The sequence below is a fragment of the Oratosquilla oratoria genome, chromosome 10 (genome assembly GCF_046742065.1).
Source record: "Oratosquilla oratoria isolate Oo_2021 chromosome 10, ASM4674206v1, whole genome shotgun sequence".
Taxonomy (NCBI): Eukaryota; Metazoa; Arthropoda; class Malacostraca; order Stomatopoda; family Squillidae; genus Oratosquilla; species Oratosquilla oratoria.
In genome coordinates this window covers 16,533,216-16,553,093 of record NC_134786.1, presented here as the reverse complement: position 1 = coordinate 16,553,093, position 19,878 = coordinate 16,533,216, and the positions used below count along the sequence as shown (strand labels likewise).

The 19,878-nt window shown below is 43.9% G+C and overlaps 1 protein-coding gene across 1 annotated transcript in view; it reads left to right on the top strand.

Annotated features, from left to right (window-relative positions):
• Sin1 (SAPK-interacting protein 1) overlaps positions 1-19,218 on the top strand; it is a gene marked incomplete at its 3' end in the record, with an annotated part of 28,152 nt that extends 8,934 nt beyond the window's left edge. The window contains 3 exon segments of the mRNA XM_076191332.1: positions 1,928-2,056; positions 16,771-16,943; positions 19,049-19,218. Coding sequence (XP_076047447.1) covers positions 1,928-2,056; positions 16,771-16,943; positions 19,049-19,218 — 472 coding nt within the window.
• Positions 19,219-19,878: the final 660 nt, after the last annotated feature.

The following is a 19,878-nucleotide window of genomic DNA, read 5'->3' as shown; positions in this document are numbered from 1 at the left end:
AGGGGTTGACAACAGATGCTTGGTCAACTACCCTCACTGTCCCCACTGAGGTTGATACTCATGGAAGATAAGAAGTAATACAAGGCTTTTTGCAGAACCTTGGTATGAAGATACATACACATAATGTTGGAATAATGGTGGTATCGGGAAATACTCATGAATAAAATGAAATAGACTTTAATTGTATGAGCATGCAGAAGTAGATATTATTTCCATTCACCCTGGCAAAAATATACATTTATGAAGTTGTTGCTCGATTGTGAAGATTATAGCAGGGAAGGGGAATTGGAGGTTTTGGTGGAGAGGATTGGTGGTCCTCTGATGCAGGGATAGTGTAAGTTTGTGAAGGGACAGTCTCTGTTGGCTTATCTCCAACTCTAACATTCCTCCCAAAACTCTCTATCTATATACCATGGGCTTCTTCCTCCTTATAAAGGAGGTAACCAAATCAGAGGCATGAACACCCTCTGCACAGTAGCATGCAGCCATTGCTTTAGGGATTGTTTTGATGTGCCCCTACAAACTAGAGCCACACATCATTTTATCTATGTTAGAGTAACATCTCTACTCCTACAGGAATGACACTACTTTTGTACTACAACTACCCCTCCGTTATGCTGTTCCCTCTGAAACCTAGTCCTGTACCACTTCTTTGAGTGTACTTTTTGTTTTTTGCTTTTGTCCCCTGTGGTAGGGAGAGGAAAGAATTCTGTCACTGTGTAGCCCATGTGAATAGTAAAAGTCAACAAAGTGGGATGGAGTGATGGGATTAGGTATCCTACTCTATTATAAGTTTATCCTATGAAAAAAATGTATACACTCATTTAAGTAAATCTGAAAAGCCTTCCTCTCCTTTTCACTTTTCTCACTACCAGAACTGTATGTACTCTTAAAAACCCTGCTACTTCTTCCCTCCTGTCCCCCCTTGTTGTTCCTGATGCCCTCTATCCATATACCAATTCATATATCAGCAGCTTCCTGCCTCTTATAAGAGAAGTAGCTAAGTCAAAGGCATGCATCCACTCCCTTGTTTCCCTCTCATCTTAGCTCTTCATAGATGAAGGTGTCATCCTTATCTCCAGCGCACTGCCCATTTCAGAAGTGATACAACAAGATGCCCTACCCACCATATTTCCAAGCTCCAACTCATCCTTCCCTTTTGAATTTAGTGCCACTCATTGCTAACTTATCTTTTTCCTCACAAACATACTTCTATCTCTTCCCTATTACTTTATCAGCTTTCTTAGCATAGTTGAATATATGAGCAAGGACATGGTGACTATATTTTTAAGCCATGCCTTAATAAGACAAATGATCTTTTAATCTCATTTTTAGTGTTTGTAGAAACTTCAATGCAGCTTAATTTGTTTCCAGTTTCGTGTATGAATATTACTTCTCTGTGGATTTATTTTATCTACTATTAAAATTTCCAGTGTAAGTGTTAGATATTTTTCATCCTTAACAAAGAAATAGTTGTTCCAGGTGAATGTTGATTCTTTTACGTCTGGTTGAGGTTTTTCCTTGCAGTGAATGATATTGTCTGGTGTTAATCACAGAAAAATGTCATGAGCAGAAAGATTTAATTGAGGTAGCTCCAATAAAGCCTCTACATAAGTGGCATTTTCTACATGCTAAAGGAATTCTGTAGTACATTATATATATTTTGTGCTTTATGATAATGAAAGAGAAGATATGTCACAAGGTGTTGTATATTGGTTGTCATGACCAAGGTAGTCATATTCATGCTTTTCTCATGAGGTTTGTTTGGACTGAAAGCCTTCTTATAGAACAGCATGGTATTTATTAGGCTTGAGGAAATCCAGGGGTCACCCCAATAGGAAGTGCATTGCATTTTTTTTTTTTTTTTTTTTTCCTTTTCTTTTTCTTTTTACAAAATTGTTTCTCTTACAAATAATTTGCATTGCAGATATGGACTTTGGTGGTCGACGCATCAGGTCTAATACACAGCAGAGGATAGAGAAACTGAGGAAGGAGAAAAAGAGTGCAGTTAAAGTGAGAAGAGTCGCCTGGCAGGTGAATCCAAATCCCCCTACAGGTAAAAGTTATATTCAAGAAACTCAATAGTACAGTACGACCCTTTGAACTATCAAATATTCAGTCATTTTCTCATTAAGAAATGCATCTATATTTGAACATTGCTCCAATAATGTAACTCAACAAAGCTGATCATGTTTTATGGAAGCATCAAAGTTGTATGGTTGGTTTGATGTTGGCTCATGATCAGTAAACATCTTGTACTAATGCTCCATGATTGATTTATTTATTATTGTTTTTTATAAGTGCAATGAGGGAATAGAGAGAATGGAGAGGGGGGGTTGCTGATTAAATGAAGTGGCCTTGCTGTTGATGTGCTGTCTTGCTACATTGCTTCTGACCCAGGGCAGTGGGTGAGATATAGGGATGACCCATCACTAGGAGGCGCCAAGAAGAGAGGGAGGGATGGGTGGTTAATGGGAGTGGCTTATGTGGGGATAAAATGGTTGGGAGTGGATTTATGCCTTTGACTTTGGCAACCTCCCTTGTAAGGGGAAAAAAGCCATCGGGGTATGTATGTATAAATGCATTTTTATCATGACCCCCAATGATTAGTTGATCTCTTTGGGAAGAAACTTTGGATTGTTGTCTGTATTGTATTGATGTGGGACTGTTTGTATGTCACCAGCTGAAAGCATTAGAAGGAAGAGAGCTGTTGCAAGGTGTCAGTTCTCCATGTGTGAAAAGGTGTAAGAGAATAGAGTTGAAGTTAATAGAAATCCTTGGCCCAGTTTGGAGACTGAGCATCAGTTCCTTAAGGCTGCACCTCCTGATGACAGTGAAAGTGGTTAATGGGTTTTAAAAATAGGTCTATATTGTAGGACTACCACAAACAGGTACCCATCATAGGTTCTAGAGAGACAAAACTGAAAGTAGATATGGGTAAAAGTAAGGTGATGGGATGTACAAGGGGAGATGGTGGCAGTAAGTTGGAGGTAAGTTTGAAAGGAGTTACACTTGAGTGAAGAGCTTCAAGTATTTAGGGTCACATTTAGGAGGAAATACAGGAGTTGGGGTGGAGGTGAATTATAGAACAAGGGAAGCAAATAAATTTCCAAGGGGTGGGGTGGAGGGATGAAAATTCTCACGAGGAACAGGTATTCAGGGATGAACTCAAAGAGAAGACCATAGGAAAGGATGATTGTGCCCATGACCTTGTAATGGACAGACTTGGAATTTAAGGGAGGTTGAAAAGAGGAGCCTAAATGTGTTTGAGGTGAAGTGTGGAGTGAGTGACATGGATAAAATGAGTAATAGGTGTGGCTGAGAACATGATTGAAAAGAAAGCTGGTAGGTTGATCAAAGAATAATGGGATAGTTTGGGGAAAAGTATGTGTGAAAAAAAAAGTGTGGAAGGTAGATTGAGTGGATTGAACACAAGAAGAGAAACCAGGAATGGGATGAAGGGGGTCTTTGGTATAAGGGAAATGTCTGTCAAGTAGGGAAGAGAGAGGACAAGATATAGGTGCAAGAGGGGAGTGGATGTTAATGGATGAGAAATTGATGCAGCTCGGATGGATTTTTTCTTGTCTCGTCTGTAAATTCTCAAGTGGATGAAAGGGAAGGGTCACTGGGTGATAAAGAGGTTGGGGTAAATCAGCTTCAATTATAAGGCCCTACTGTGGAGGTGCTGTGTCTTGCTGCATTGTGTCTGACCCAAGTAGTGGGGTGGAGACAGGGGTGACCTTTCATCCATAAAAAGCATAGATATAAGGGATAACAAATGGCGTGGAATGGTGAAGGGTGGGAATGTGGCTAGATTGGGTCATCCCTTTTATTATGGAGAAGTGGTTCTTGGTGTGCATTTACCTAGTTGTATCTTATAGGAAGGGGAGCTATGCTCGTGGTGTCCCATCTCCGTATCTCGCAGTATCTGAATTGTTCTTAAATTCGTGTATGGTTTGTGCACACACTATCATTTTGTCCAGTTTGTTCCATACATCCACCACTCTTTGGGGAAAGCTGTTCTTTTTCAGGTCTCCTCTATAACTGTCCTTTTTAAGTTTCTTTCCATATCCCAATTTAATAAGTCTTCTCTATCAAGGAATTCCATACCTCTCATGATTCTATAGATGGTCAACAAGTCTCCTCTTTCTCTTCTTTGTTCCAGGGTTAGTAACTCTAGTTTTGGCAATCTCTCTTCATATGACAGTTCTGAAAGTGTGGGGGCCATTTTTGTAGTTCCTCTTTGGATGCTTTCAATTTTCCTTGTACAGGTAAACGTCGACTTATGATGGCCGCGACTTACGATTGTTCGACTTTACGATGACGACGACGACGACGACGATATGATAATTTAACCCCTTCCATACGGTGCCGCACACGTAGGCGTCATGAGGAGCAAGTGGATTCGCGACGCTGCCATATCGGCGTCTTGATTATATTTATTGTAGTTGCCCCTGTGTTTTTACATTCTCTCAAATGTACCCTGAATCCCATTCTCTGTGGTTTTCAAAATTCGCGGGTGAAAGAGAGAACGATCGATATAAGCGGTGACTATATTTTATGATGCGAGTATTATTACGTCACGTCGTACGGCTGGCATTGGCTGCTGCCCGCGAGATTTAAGTTCCGTACTGAAAATACATATTATAGTGTTTGAATATGGTAAAAAGGATAAAAATAATTAAATAAACTACTGTACATGTTTAATAGGCTATATTCAGTATCTCTGGTGGTTAATATACAGGTAGGCTAGGTACAGTGACCACGGAACAGAGTGATACACAAATTGGGGATCGACTTACGATGAAATCGTCTTACGATGGCTCTATCGAAACCTAATGCCATCGTAAGTCGACATTTACCTGTATTCTTTTTGTTACTGGTGACCATAGTGTCGCTGCATACTCCAGTCTTGGTCTTATCAGTGTGACTAGTATTTTCTTCACCATATCTTTGTCCAACTAAGTAAATGCCATTTTTATTGATCTCAACAAGTTGTAGGTTTCTCCGACAATTTTGTTTATCTGTTTATCAAGGGACATATTCTTTGTGATGATTACTCCCAGGTCTTTTTCAAATCCCACTTTCTTTACTTTCTTTTCACTGATTTTATATTGTCCTGATATCCTGTTTTTACTTTTTCCAAATTCCATCATGTTACATTTCTTAATGTTGAAGTCCACTTCCCACTTTTGACTCCATTTCCAAACCCTGTTCAGATCTCTCTGCAGTGACTCAATCTATTTCAATGCTCACTTTTCTCAACAACTTTGTGTCATCAGCAAAGAAGATCATGTAACTGTCCACACCCTCATCTGTGTCATTCACATAAATAGAAAACATTATTGGAGACAGTACCAATCCCTGTGGAACTCCACTAATCACCTCATCCCAAATAGAATCCTTATCTCTGAGCAGTACTCTCATTTTTCTTCCATGCAAGAAATCCTCCATCCATTCTAGTAGTTTACCTTGTACCCCTCCAATGGTTTTCAGTTTTCGTAATAGTTTTCTGTGGCACTTTATCAAAAGCTTTTTATAGGTCTAGGAAAGCACAAGTAGGGAAGAAAAGGTAAAAGGTACAGATGGAGAGTTGATAATGGAAGAGATGGCAGTGAGGGGAAGATGGGCAGAATATTTTAGGGAGTTGCTGAATGTGAAGGAGGATAGGGAAGGAAAGATAGCTGCAGTGGGAAATGCGAAGAAAATGAGAGTGATGAGTGAGGAGAATGGAGGAGAAATAAGGAAGGATGAGGTGAAGGCAGCTGTAAAGATGATGAAAGCAGGTAAGGCACCTGGTCTGGATGGATGTCATGCAGAATGTCTGAAAAAGGGAGGTGCAGTGATGGTGGACTGGTTGGTGAGGTTATTTAATGTTTGCTGGAGAGAGGGTAGAGTACCGGAGGACTGGAGTAGTGCCTGTATAGTTCCTCTTTACAAGGGAAAAGGGGACAAGTGTGAATGTAGTAATTTCAGAGGGATTAGCCTGTTGAGTGTAGTAGGGAAGGCTTATGGGAGGATCTTAATTGAGAGGATTAGGAGAGGAACAGAGGGAGTAATTGGTGAGGAACAGTGTGGATTTAGGACGGGTAGAGGTTGTGTAGATCAGATCTTTGTAGTAAGACAGATATGTGAGAAAGCTATAGGAAAGGGGAAGGATGTTTTTTGGGCTTTCATGGATCTGGAAAAGGCTTATGATAGGGTAGACAGAAAGGCACTGTGGGAGGTTATGCAGATTTATGGGATAGGAGGAAAGCTTTTGGGAGCTGTCAAGAGTTTTTATGAGAGTAGTAGAGCATGTGTTAGGATTAGAAATGGAGAGAGTGAGTGGTTTGAAGTAAAGGTGGGACTTCGTCAAGGATGCGTTATGTCGCCCTGGCTGTTCAACTTATACATGGATGGGGTGGTGCGAGAGGTGAATGCTAGGGTAGTGAGTCAGGGATTGGAGATGGTTAAAGAAAATGGAGAAAAGTGGGAGGTGAGCCAGCTGTTGTTTGCGGACGACACTGCGCTTGTGGCAGGGTCAGAGGAGGGATTGAGGAAGCTGGTGGCAGAGTTTGGGAGAGTATGTGATAGAAGAAAGCTAAAGATAAATGTGGGTAAAAGTAAGGTGATGAGATGTACAATGGGTGAAAGTGGCAGTAGACTGGAAGTGAACATTAAGGGAGAGCGACTGGAGGAAGTGGATAGTTTTAGATACTTGGGTGCAAGTGTAGCAGGAAAAGGTGGAGTGAAGGTGGAGGTAGAATTTAGATTGAGAGAAGCGAGTAAATGCCTTGGTGGATTAAAGAGTGTAATGAGGAATAGTCATTTGGGAATGGATGCGAAGAGGAGACTGTATGAAGGAGTGATTGTGCCAACAGCACTGTATGGGGCAGAAACGTGGAACATAAGAGAAGAAGAGAGAAGGAGTTTGAATGTGTTTGAGATGAGGTGTCTGAGAAGTATGGTGGGGGTTACTAGGCTAGATAGAGTGAGAAATGAGGAGGTGAGGAGGAGAACAGGGGTGAAAAAGGATTTGGGAGATAGGGTTGATGAAAGAATATTAGGATGGTTTGGACACATGGAAAGAATGAGTGAAGAAAGACTTGTAAAAGAGGTATGGAAGGCAGATGTGGAGGGAGTGAACATGAGGGGACGTCCTAGAATGAGGTGGATGGATGGGGTGAAGGGGGCTTTGGGGAAGAGGGGAATGTCTGTTGAGGAAGGAAGGGAGAGGACGGAAGATAGAGGTGAGTGGAGAATGGTTGTATATGGATGATGATGTGACTGCATGAGGAGGAATGGGCGGGGAAGTGGGGGGTGGGGTAGTATGTGTGAGTAAATTTTGACGCAGCCCGAAGGGATTTCTCCCCGTCCTCGCCTTATATGCAAAGGGGGACGGAGAGGGGGGGTCGCCGATTAAATGAAGTGGCCTCGCTGTGGATGTACTGTGTCTTGCGACACTGCTTCTGACCCAGGGCGGTGGGCAGGGTGCAGGGATGACCCGTCATCCAGGAGGTGCTCAGATGAGAGGAAGGGTGGGAGGGGTGTGGAGTGTATTTAGGGATGAAATGGGTGGGAGTGTTTTTATGCCTTTCCCTTTTTGGCTACCTCCCTTGGAAGGGGGAAAAAGCCTTGGTATATGTATGTATGTATGTAGGAAAGCACAATCAGCCAATCTGTCCCTTTCCTATATTATATCTAATAGACTTGAATAAAAACAGATCAGATTTGTGGCATGTGATCTTCCCTGTCTGAATCCAAATTCTCTTGGGTTTAGTATGTTGTTCTCCAGATGTTTTGTCCATCTATTTTTGATAACTTTTTCACAAACTTTGGCTACTGTACTTGTAAGGGAAGCCAGTCTGTGATTTGTTGGGTCTTCCTTATTTCCTCCTTTATATATTGGTACTATGTTGGCTTTTTTCTAGTCTTCTGGCATTTTTTCCTTTTAGTATCCTGTTTGTGGGAGGTGAGCCAGTTGTTGTTTGCGGACGACACTGCGCTTGTGGCAGGATCGGAGGAGGTATTGAGGAAGTTGGTGGCAGAGTTTGGGAGAGTATGTGATAGAAGAAAGCTAAAGATAAATGTGGGTAAAAGTAAGGTGATGAGATGTACAAGGGGTGAAAGTGGCAGTAGACTGGAAGTGAGCATTAAGGGAGAGCGACTGGAGGAAGTGGATAGTTTTAGATACTTGGGTGCAAATGTGGCAGGGAAAGGTGGAGTGAAAGTGGAGGTAGAATGTAGATTGAGAGAAGCGAGTAAATGCCTTGGTGGATTAAAGAGTGTAATGAGGAATAGATATTTGGGAATAGATGCTAAGAGGAGACTGTATGAAGGAGTGATTGTGCCAACAGCACTGTATGGGGCAGAAACATGGAACATAAGACAGGAAGAGAGAAGGAGTTTGAATGTGTTTGAGATGAGGTGTCTGAGAAGTATGATGGGGGTTACTAGGCTAGATAGTATGAGAAATGAGGAGGTGAGGAGGAGAACAGGGGTGGAAAAGGAGCTGGGAGATAGGGTTGATGAAAGAGTATTAGGATGGTTTGGACACATGGAAAGAATGAGTGAAGAAAGACTAGTAAAAGAGGTGTGGAAGGCAGATGTGGAGGGAGTGAACATGAGGGGATGTCCTAGGATGAGGTGGATGGATGGGGTGAAGGGGGCTTTGGGGAAGAGGGGAATGTCTGTTGAGGAAGGACGGGAGAGGACAGAAGACAGGGGTGAATGGAGAATGGTTGTATATGGATGATGTTGTGATAGCATGAGGTGGAATGGGCGGGTGGATGGGGGGTGAGGTAGTATGTGAGCAAAATTTGATGCAGCCCGAAGGGATTTCTCCCCGTCCTCTCATTTTATGCAATGGGGGGACGGAGAGTGGGGGTCGCCGATTTAATGAAGCGGCCTTGCTGTGGATGTGCTGTGTCTTGCGAAACTGCCTATGACCCAGGGCAGTGGACAAGATGCAAGGATGACCTGTCATCCAGGAGGTGCCAAGATAAGAGGGAGGGTGGAGGGGAGTGGAGTGTATTCAGGGGTGGAATGGGTGGGAGTGATTTTGTGCCTTTTTCTTTTTGGCTACCCCCCTTGTAAGGGGGAAAAAGCCTTGGTATATGTATGTTGGCTTTTTTCTAGTCTTCTGGCATTTTTTCCTTTTAGTATCCTGTTTGCAATTCCATTTGGGCCATGTGATTTCCTGACATCAAGCCTTGTTATTTGGTCCATTATTTCAGCTTGTGTTGCTATTATTTCTCCCATGGGGGGTGGGATTTCACTTCTTGTCCTTCTTCCCAGTGCCATCTTTTTTTCTAGTGAAAACTGATTTGAAATGTTTACTCATGACCTCAGCCATTTCTATATCTTCTGTTTATTCCAAGTTCCCCTGGCATAGTTTCTCTATTTCTTGCTTGTTTTTCAATCTAATGTTCATATATCAATAGAGTAGTTTTGGTTGATCCTTACATTTTTCTATTATGTCAGTTTCATAATTTCTTTTTTCTTCCCTACGTATTTTTAAATATTCATTTCTTTCATTAATATATATTTGCCACTTTCTAGGATTTTTTTTTTTTTTCCTCGAGCTTTATATCTTCTTTTTTTTTTTTTGCCTTGCTGCACCTTCTGTTAAACCTGCACTTAATGTATTCCTTTTCCTATTTTTGTCTTGGTACATATTTATCCACACTTTCATTATAGATTTCCATCAAAATCTTCCATTTTTCTTCCACACATGTCTCTTGATTGTGGAATTTTTTCCTACTCTTCTTGAATTTTTTTCTTAAGTTTCACAAAGTCCATTTTACTATATACCAGTATCTCTTCTCTGTATTTCTCATTTCTCTCCATATATATTTCCTCCTTTAGTTCTAGCTCAAATAATCAGTGGTCACTTCCCAAATTTTATCCACAATTTCAGGTTCTGACATAGAAATAAATCCAGTCTCAACAGTTCTTCATTATTTCTATATCTGGTGTTTTCTTTTATCCACTGTGTCATTGTATATTCCATAGTGATGTCAAGTAATACATTTCCCTATAATTCCTCTCCACTTTTCACTGTCATCTCTTCCTAACAGATTTCTTTGCAGTTGAAATCTCCCATAAGTACCACATTTCCTCCATGTTTCAGCATCTCATATAATGAAATCCTTGTATCTTCTAACATTTTAGAGTAATCTCTCCAAGAACCCATTTTTGGGGAAATATAAATCACCACATGTACAATATACTTTATTGTGGCATGGTCTACAGTGTACTGCCCCGGCAGTGCGCGGCAGCGCCGACAACGGCTTGCGCGTTGCCGATATGTCGGCCCAACATATCGTACATATCGTACATCTCCCCCCAAGATAATACATGTACATGGCATTCACAAATGTATGGACATTGTACTATCTGACTGCAGTAACATTCACGAATATAAACATAAAGGAATGTAAATTTAATCAGAGTATCTTACAAGGTATAAGATGAACCAAGAAAAAAAATAAAAAATTGTAGTTGTACAAAAATGCACACGTAAATACAAACAGCTATACACGCATATATCTAATGTGAGGGTGTGGTAATAAAATCCGCCATCCATGCCGGTTGTTTGACACGACGCCGTGGGCGATCCACCGTCTCTTGCTGTGTGTGGAGTCGAGGAGTTGGTGGAGGAGGAGAGCTTGGGTTTGTCCGTGTTGTGAGTTGAGATGAGCCTCTTACGGCTCGCAGATGCCTGCGGTTGCGTAGCGTCAGTCGTCCACTTCCCTCGAGTTTGACTGTATATTGACGATGCGGCAGGATTTCACTGACCACGCCTCGTCTGTCCCACAGCTTCGTGGACTGGTCTTGCACAAACACACGGGTACCAAGCGTTAATGGGGGCAGCGATCTGGGTGTGCCTTGTTTCCCAACCCATGCTTCCTGTTGCCGTACTGCCTCACGCTCCCTTGTCCGGAGGGCGTGTCGCCAGTGGATGTCCACTTTGTAGTGTTGCCTGTGGACGGGGACACCGTCCCGCAGCTGCCTGCCCATAGCCAGCTGCGCTGGTGACTTGTTCACCCCGCGTAGAGGCGTGTTTAAGTACTGCAGTAACGCCATAGCTGCTCTGTCGGTGTCAAGGCTCCCTCCGACGCCTGTGTTGTCGCGAAGTAGCCTCTTGGCAGACTTGACTGCCGCCTCTGCACGCCCGTTCGACTGTGGGAAGTGAGCAGAGGCGATTCTTCCCTTCACTCCCCATTTCCCAAAGAAGTTGCGCATCTCCTCGCTGGTTAGGTTGGTTCCACCGTCTGTCGAGATTGACTCTGGTGCGCCCCACCGATGGAAGTACTGTCGAAGTGTTGACGAGAGCTTGCTTGATGTAGCTCCGCTGGTCAAGTGCGCTATTTCCAGCCAGCCCGTGAGCCTGTCTGCGTACGCTAAGTATACTCGTCCGTCGAGCTGGAACAGGTCTGCCACGGTGTGTTGGAATGGGTACTGGGGTGGGGGTGTCAGGGTGAGGGGTTCGGCGGCTTGCGAGGGTGAGTGCGTGTTACAGCTGGCACAGGTGTCTCTGTGGTGCTGTAGGTCACCTTCCATGCCAGGCCAGTACACAGCCTGTCTCGCCCTTCGTAGCATCCCGTCTAAACCTTGATGGCTTGCGTGGAGGTTTGCTGCCACACGGTGTCTCAGTGCTGCAGGTACCACTAAACGGACCGCTCCTTGTTCGTAGGTGTATGTCACCAGCCCTTGCGACACCGCCAGTCTGTCCCTGACTCCATAGAACTGTCGCAGGCAGGTCAGCTCTTGAGCCCGTTGTGGGTGCCAATCTCCTGCTGTCACTTTCGCGATGAGTAGCTGATAGTCTGGGTCATCGGCGGCGGCCTGCACCACTGCCGAGTTCTCCAGGGCTATTTGGTCATCGCTGTCGAGCACCGCCACTGTTGCGGCCGCTACAGCAGCTTCCATGTCGTTGGCCAGCTCTTCATCTATGACGTCCGGTGGTGCACAGAGCGCTGGGTAACGGGACAAGAAATCGGCTGCAGAGTTGCGCTTACCTGGGAGGTACTTGATCTGGAACCTATATTGCAGCGTTTTCTCCTTCAGGGCAAACAGTCTTGGGTTCACTATGTCCTTCAGCTCTCTGTCCCCCAGGAGCTTCACTAGCGGACGGTGGTCGGTGATTATGAGGAGATTGGGGCATCCAAGCAGGAAAAGGCGAGCTTTACGGAGGCACCATGCGACAGCCAGAGCTTCGCCCTCCACCGGTGCGTAACCTGCCTCCGCGGGTGTTAGGTGACGGCTGCCACACAGCGCCAAGCGCCACCCGCTCTTGCAGCAGAAGGGAGCCTCTCTCAGGGGGCAGGGGCAGTATTGCTGTAGAATGACAAAGCCAATGCCCACCTTGCTCCAGTCCGTCACTACCACCGTAGGTCTGTCCTTGTCGTAATATGTTAGGCCTTCTTTGGCGAGCTTGCAGACTACTTCTTTGGCTTGCCGAAACTTTTCCTGTAGGTTTTCGTCCCAGTAGACTTTCCTCCCCTGTGGTCTCCGTAGTAACTCTCGGAATGGCTCCATGACTGGAGCGGTGGCTAGGAAAGGTGCCAGCTGGTTGACGAACCCATGCCAGGAGCGTATGTCTGTTATGGATGGTTCGACAGGCATGTCAAAGTTCCTGATGGCGGCCAGTCTTTCTTCCGTGGGCTTGTAGGCGTCCCAGCCTACATGAAAGCCCACAAAGTCCACCTGCCTTCTACAAAACCTGAATTTTTCTGGTTTCAGGGTCACACCTTTCATGGCACACGTCTCCAGAAAATCATACGTGTGCCAGAAGGCGTCTTCCACGCTGGCGTCGTACAGCAGGGTATCGTCCACACACTTGAATTTTCTTGGGATCCCAGCGATGGCGTCGTCGTACCTTCTGGTATAGGCATCCGGAGCAGCACAGTGGCCCATGGGGGTTCTACAGTACCTATACCTGCCCCAAGGTGTGATGAAGGTAGTAAGCCTTCTGCTGGCTTCCTGTAGCTCTACCTGATGGAAGCCCCAGTGAGCATCTGCTGTTGTCTTGTAGGTGTGGCGTGGGATGCCAGATACCATGTCAAACGGTGTAGGAGTGTGGTGGGTCTCTCTCCTGCAGGCGGCATTGAGTTTCTGGTAGTCGATGGTGCGTCTCGGTTGGCCCGACTTCTTCGCGACCACCACCATCCTTGCGCACCATTCTGTTGCCTCTCCAACTGGTACCGGCTCCAAGATTCCCTTCCTCACGTCCTCGTCCAGCTGCTTCTTCACCACCGCCTCCCAGTGTTTCGGCACCGTAGCCGGTGTATGGCAGGCGTAGGGCTTGGCGTCCGGGAGCAGGTGGATGGCATGTGGCTCACCTTCCATTACTGGCAGAGGGCTCCTGTCAGTATTGAACGTTGACCCGGAAAAAATGGCGGAGAAGCCAGTTCTCTAGCTGTGGCACATTTTCTTCTAGCGAGGTGAACGGGACTGAGGTAGGCCGCGGCAGCGGCAGTGCGCCGTCAGTTGACTCGGGGGCAGCCGATGCTGCAACTGCGGGCTGGTGCGGGAAGTTAGGGTGTACCAAACCCAGATCCTTACAGGCCTGTAAGGAAATGTAGCAACAGGAGGCGGTCTTCACGACGAAGACCTCTTGCGTCGTGAACCTGCTGCCATGTTGCATGCGACAGGTAACTGCGCCCATGGGTTTCAGGCTCACATTCGCTACGTCACGCAGCCTGGTTGGTCGCCTGGAGGGCGATGCCACTGACAGAGTCCAAGGCTTCCTTGACGGTCAGTGCCTGCCACTCGGCTGCGGTGAACCTGGCATCTAAGGAGCGTTGCAGAGGAGGCGTGTAATGGAGGCGGATGTACAGGACGGCCTCCGTCGGTGCCCACCCATTCAGGTCCAGCCAACACTGCATCGAACGTCTCCACGACCGGAACGCTGCTGTGGACATGTCCATGTCGCACTTCTCAGGGGCTGACGACCGTGAGACTGATGTGGTCTGAGCAGGGCGCGCTGCTAGCTGCTGCTGTAGGGAGACGATGGCGTCGGTTTGCGCCAGGAGCAGCCGGTGAGCCTGCTCGAGTGCTGTCGGCGTCTGTGGCGTCTGTGATCCACCCAACACTCTCCTGTGGGTGGATCTGGGGGTATAGGTGGGTCTTTCTCGTGCACGTCCAGCCATGGTGGGTAGCGTAGGTTTGATCTCTCACTGCGCCATGTACAATATACTTTGTGGCATGGTCTACAGTGTACTGCCCCGGCAGTGCGTGGCAGCGCCGACAACGGCTTGCGCGTTGCCGATATGTCGGCCCAACATATCGTACATATCGTACACCACAAATACACTTTTTCATGTCCTTATCTTAAACTTTTATCATGATAATTTCCCCACTGTTCCGTCCATTTGTAACCTTCGTCACATTTAAATTTTTCTTAGCCAAGAACATGACTCTTCCGCCTTGTTTTTCCTCTGTTTCTAAGCCAGTGATTATAAAATCCATTTCCAACTCTGTTAAGTGATAGTGAACCCCTTAATTTTGTCTCTACAACTGCCATTATGTCTGGTTTTGCTTCTGACAAGTAATCATTAAGCTTATTTAATCCGGAAATTAAACCATTTTTATTAGTATAAGCCACTTTTAATTTTCTGCACTCTTTTTTTTCATTTTGTTTCCTTTTCTTGAATATACCATTTTCTCAGTCTCATGTTGAACACACTCCAGAAGAACTTTTTTCTCAATCTTCGTTCTTTTCTCTTTTTTTTTGCTAGTATCTCTTCCTCTGTCCTTTGTGAACTCAGGTTGATCTTTAGGGGTCGATTTCCTTCTACATACTTTCCCATTCTGTGCACTTTCTCTATTTCCTTTTCTAATTCTTGCTCTTTATCTTGTACTACTCTCAAAACATGTCTTGCTAATTCTTTCTCTTCTTTGTCCCTCACGAATCCAACTGGATTCTTTTTTTCTTTTAAACTAAATATTACTATACACTTCTTTTTATCTACTATATCTCTCACCAAATTTTCCTTTTCATTGATCACCTGAATGACTATTTCCTTAGCATTCTCCTGCATTTGTTGCTGAACAATTTCATTTAAAGATACCTTATGTTTTACGTGATTTTTTTTTCTATTCCTTCTTGAGTTGTTGTATCTTCTCCTTGCCTATACTTCCTCCAATTTTCTCAGTCATTGCCTTCATTTATTCATTCATCTCTTTTATGGTGATATTTGCAGTATCTTTGTTTTTCAATTCCTCATTTTCTCATTTTACCTCAACCAATTTGTTTGATAGGGCATTCACTTCCCAATTTGTTTCTGCATTTGCTTTTCTTAATTCACCAATCTCTTTGTAATATCTTGTTGATCAATGACCCTTGAAACTAATTCTTTCAAAACTCTCGTTTCCCTCTCTGTCCATAATTCTACTCAAGTTACCTCTATTGTGTTGATATCCTGAAAATGGCTTTTCTTTGTAGTTATCTAATAAGCCCCTTATGCCTAATGGGGTCTCCATGCTCTTGTTTACATTTCATTCTGCTGCTCCGCCACCAGGGCTCTCGTCTGGCCTGTTTTCATTCCCATCTTCCTTTAATACTCACTATTTTTAGTATATTAGCTTACCTCAGTCATCCACAATCACTCCCCCATCCCATTGAACACAACGTAGGTATCCTGATATTATGGCAATGATGAGAGGTCTTGTTTTTAATGTAGTCCCCAAGAGCGCCAGTCGTTGATATGTTGACAAGCTATGTGCACATTTGTGTGTGTGTGCATGTTGTAACTTTGCATTTATGTTTTTCTTTTTAACCACTTCAGTATGAGTCAAATTCTCATGCGCAGTATCAGCTGCCATATGCACAATGTATCACACTACTGCTGTATTACTTGTTCTCTTTTACTCTGAGTAATACGATAGAGGTTACTAGGCTAGATAGCGTTAGAAATGAGGAGGTGAGGAGGAGAACAGGGGTGGAAAGGAAGTTGGGAGATAGGGTTGATGAAAGAGTATCAGGATGGTTTGGACGCATAGAAAGAATGTGTGAAGAAATATTAGTAAAAGAGGTGTTGAAGGAGTGAACATGAGGGGGCACCCTAGGATGAGATGGATGGATGGGGTAAAAGGGGTATTGGGAAAGAGGGTAATGTTTGTTGAGGAAGGACTAGAGAGGACAGAAGATAGGGGTGAATGGAGAATAGCTGTTTATGGATGATGCTGTGATGTATTTATGAGAAATAAATTGATGCAGCCTGAAGGGATTTCTCCCCATCTCCTTTTCTGCATGAGGGGACAGAGAGTAGGGGGTCGCCAATTTAATGAAGTGGCCTTGCTGTGGATGTGCTGTGTCTTGCGACACTGCTTCTGACCCAGGGCAGTGGATAAGATGCAGGGATGACCCATCATCCAGGAGGTGCCAAGATAGGAGGGAGGGAGGAGGGGAGTGAAATGTATGGGAAATGAAATGGTTGGGAGTGATTTGTATGCCTTTTTCTTTTTGGCTACCCCCCGTGTAAGGGGGAAAAAGCCTTTGGTATATGTATGTATGTCTTTTGGCTACCTCTTGTGTAATGGGGGGAAAAAGCCTTTGGTATATATATATATGTATAATAATAAACACAGAAAATGTGACCAAACCAATCCACAGAATCTGGGGATAACCCACGTACAACTACAAAAAATATATATATTATCAAGACACCGACACTGGCACCCTCGTGTACCCGCTCTCACCTCATGATGCCTACATTTGACCGAAGTCGTTAATATGCTGCTCATTCTGAGTTTTATCTCTTTCTGTTTTGTATCTTCCAGAGGATGAGTTAAATGAAATGTTTGCTCGGAAAGCTGTGATACAAAGAACAAACCAAAAGCAAGAATTAGTACCCTCCCAGCAACAGCCTGTCTCTTTACTGTCGCAGTTGCTGCGCCAGTTTCCACAAGGTCCCACTAACCCATTTGTAGAATACGCAAAATACGATGGCAATGTAAGTATATAATTGAAGAGGTCACCTTTGAAAGAGAAGTTGGAAGTATGAATATCTAATGCGTTATGATAATAATTGTTGCTTTGAGTTTCACTGACTGGGAATCCATAACCCCAGAATAGCACGTAACAGTCCTTGGGCCCTTCCATTTGAGGAAACTTCATACTCTTGTCTGTTTTATTAGTGTGGGTCTCTTTATGTGTCATTGGCTAGTGGGAGTAGGGGAGCTTTCAGTAGTTGTTAACTTTCCTTTCACAAAAAAGTGGGAGAAAGATACACATCAAAACCCATTTAATACCCTTCACACCTCAACACTTCATGGATGAAGGGTCATCTCTGCAGGAAGATGCAATACATCCACAGCTAAAGCTGGTTTACCCCCACTACTTAAGTATATTGAGACCACCTTCTCTTTATCCACTTACAAAAGTTAATAGAGCAGAAAAGAAAACACCCTACCAGGCTGCATCACCTTATTTATTCAAAGATGTTCTCTGTTTACTCCTGTCTCTTGGACATTCTCTTACCTGCTTCACAGATTTTCCTTGACTATTCAAGTCCCTCTTTACCTCAATCTTGGTCTTAATCTCGAATTCACCCCATCTGCTTCTGTTTTCCTCTCATTCTTTCCATATACCTAAATCTCCATAGCAATTTTTTATGTACCCGTCCAACAGTTCTGTTTTCTACCCGTTCTCAGCTTCACCACCTTTTGTCACTGCCCATTCTTGTAACACCTATTTCAGTCTTCAAATACTTCATCTCAAATGCACCCAAACTATCCATCCCAACCCCTTAAAGTCCAAGTCTCTGCTCCATACACAGCTATAGGTACAATAAATTTTTCATATAGCCTTCTCCCTGCACCTATCTCCAAATATCTACCTCCCACAATACCTGGACACCCATTCATCTCCCATACTACAGTTCTTCACACCAACCTTCCAGCCCACTGCCTCACATGAAGAAATAGTAAAAAAAAATACTAGTCAAATTGATAAAACCAAGACTGGAATATGCAGTGACACTATGAACACCCAGTACAAAAAAGAATATAAGGAAAATAGAAAGAATCCAAAGAGCAACAACAAAGATGGCCCCAACACTTCAAAGCTGACATATGAGCAAAGATTGTCTAAACTGGAATTACCAACCCTGGAACAGACAAGAAGAGGAGATCTGTTGGCCATTTATAGAATTATAAAAGACATGGAAGTTCTTGATAAAGAAGACTTGTTAAATTGGGGCAGAAGAAAAACAAAGGGAAATGAAAAGAAACTCAGAAAAGGACAGTTGTAGAAGAGATCTAAATAAAAAAAACAGTTTTCCACACAGAGTGATGGATTCTGGAACAAAATGGACAAAACAATACCGTACATGAATTTAAGAAACTAGATGTGAGGTACAAAGACGGGTCACCACAAGCATGGCTCCCCTTCCCGTAGAGTACAACTAGGTAAATACACCAAACTCTCCACTTCTCCCAGCCCCCATCAACCACCATCACCATCCCTCACACATCTTGTTATTTCACCTTTGCCCACATTCACTCTCGACGTTTTCCTCTTACACACCTCCAAACTTGTTCACTTACTGCTTTAGTTTCTCCCCTTAATCAACCACAAATGAAGTGTGATTCACAAACAACAAGCAGGCCATCTCTTATGGCCCTCCATCCCTATCCACCACCAGTTCTAACCCTCCACCCAGCACCTTTACATTCACCTCCATTACTAACCCACATGGCTCATGGTGATGAAATGTGTGTGTGTGCATGTGGGGAGGTGGTTGCAACAATAGTGGTAAACCAGCTTCAAATGTTGGGCCATGTTGAAGAGGTGCTGTATCATGCTGCATTGCTTTAGACCCAGTCAGTGACCCTTAATCCAAATGGAGCTAAGAGAAAAAGGAAAACAAATGGACATTAAATGGGTGTGAGATGGGTGAAGGGTGAGCTGTTTTTGTTCCCTAGACTGTTAGGATGATCAGTCCCATCACCCTGAGGGGTAGGTTCATGCCTTGGCTGACTATCTCCCTTATAATGGAGAAGTGGCCATTTTGTATGTAAATGGACAGGTCAATACAGTTTTCTTTGTATATTGCAGACTCACATCAATGTTCCTTCTCGGCGTATCAGCATCTACCTCCTGATTGGTGGGGAGACGGCACCTGATTATCCGATGCCTGTGTGTGTCCTAGCATGTGCAAGAGTATATGATCTCATAGGACTTATTTGCTATCTCTATACCAAAGAGAATAGAGAATATAGACTTAAGTAAGTCTTATTTTATATATTTTTTTCTAGATGGCTTGACATTGTATCTATACAAAATAATTCAATTGAATTAAGTTTGATAAGTGGTTCTTATTAATTTACAGTGGAATGAATGTAAAAGGAAGTGAAAAACAAATTTTGTGATAGATGATTTTGATTGTGTCAATATTAAGTAAGATAATAGTAAATGGTTCTTGTCTGTTTACAGTGGAATGAATATTTTTATACATATATCATATAACAAGGGAGGTAGCCAAAGTTAAAGGCATCAAATCCACTCCCGCCCATTCCATCTCCACATACTCCCTCCTGTTCACTGCCCCTTCTTCTTAATTTGGCTCCTCCTAGAGGACAGGTCATCCTTGAACCTCACACACTGCCCTGGGTCAGAAGAAAAGTAGCAAGACACAACATATCCACAGCAAGGAGGCTTCATTTAATTGGCACCCCCCCCCCCTCTCCATCCCCTCATGCAGAAAAAGAAAAGCTGATAAATCCCTTTGGGCTGCGTCAAAATAACATTCACACATACTCCCTCACCCACCCCATCCCCCACCCTTTCCCTTCCATGCATCACAGGGTCATCCATACACAGCTATTTACTACTCACCCCTATCTTCTGTCTTCTCCCTTCCTTCCTCTTTCCCAATACCCCTTACA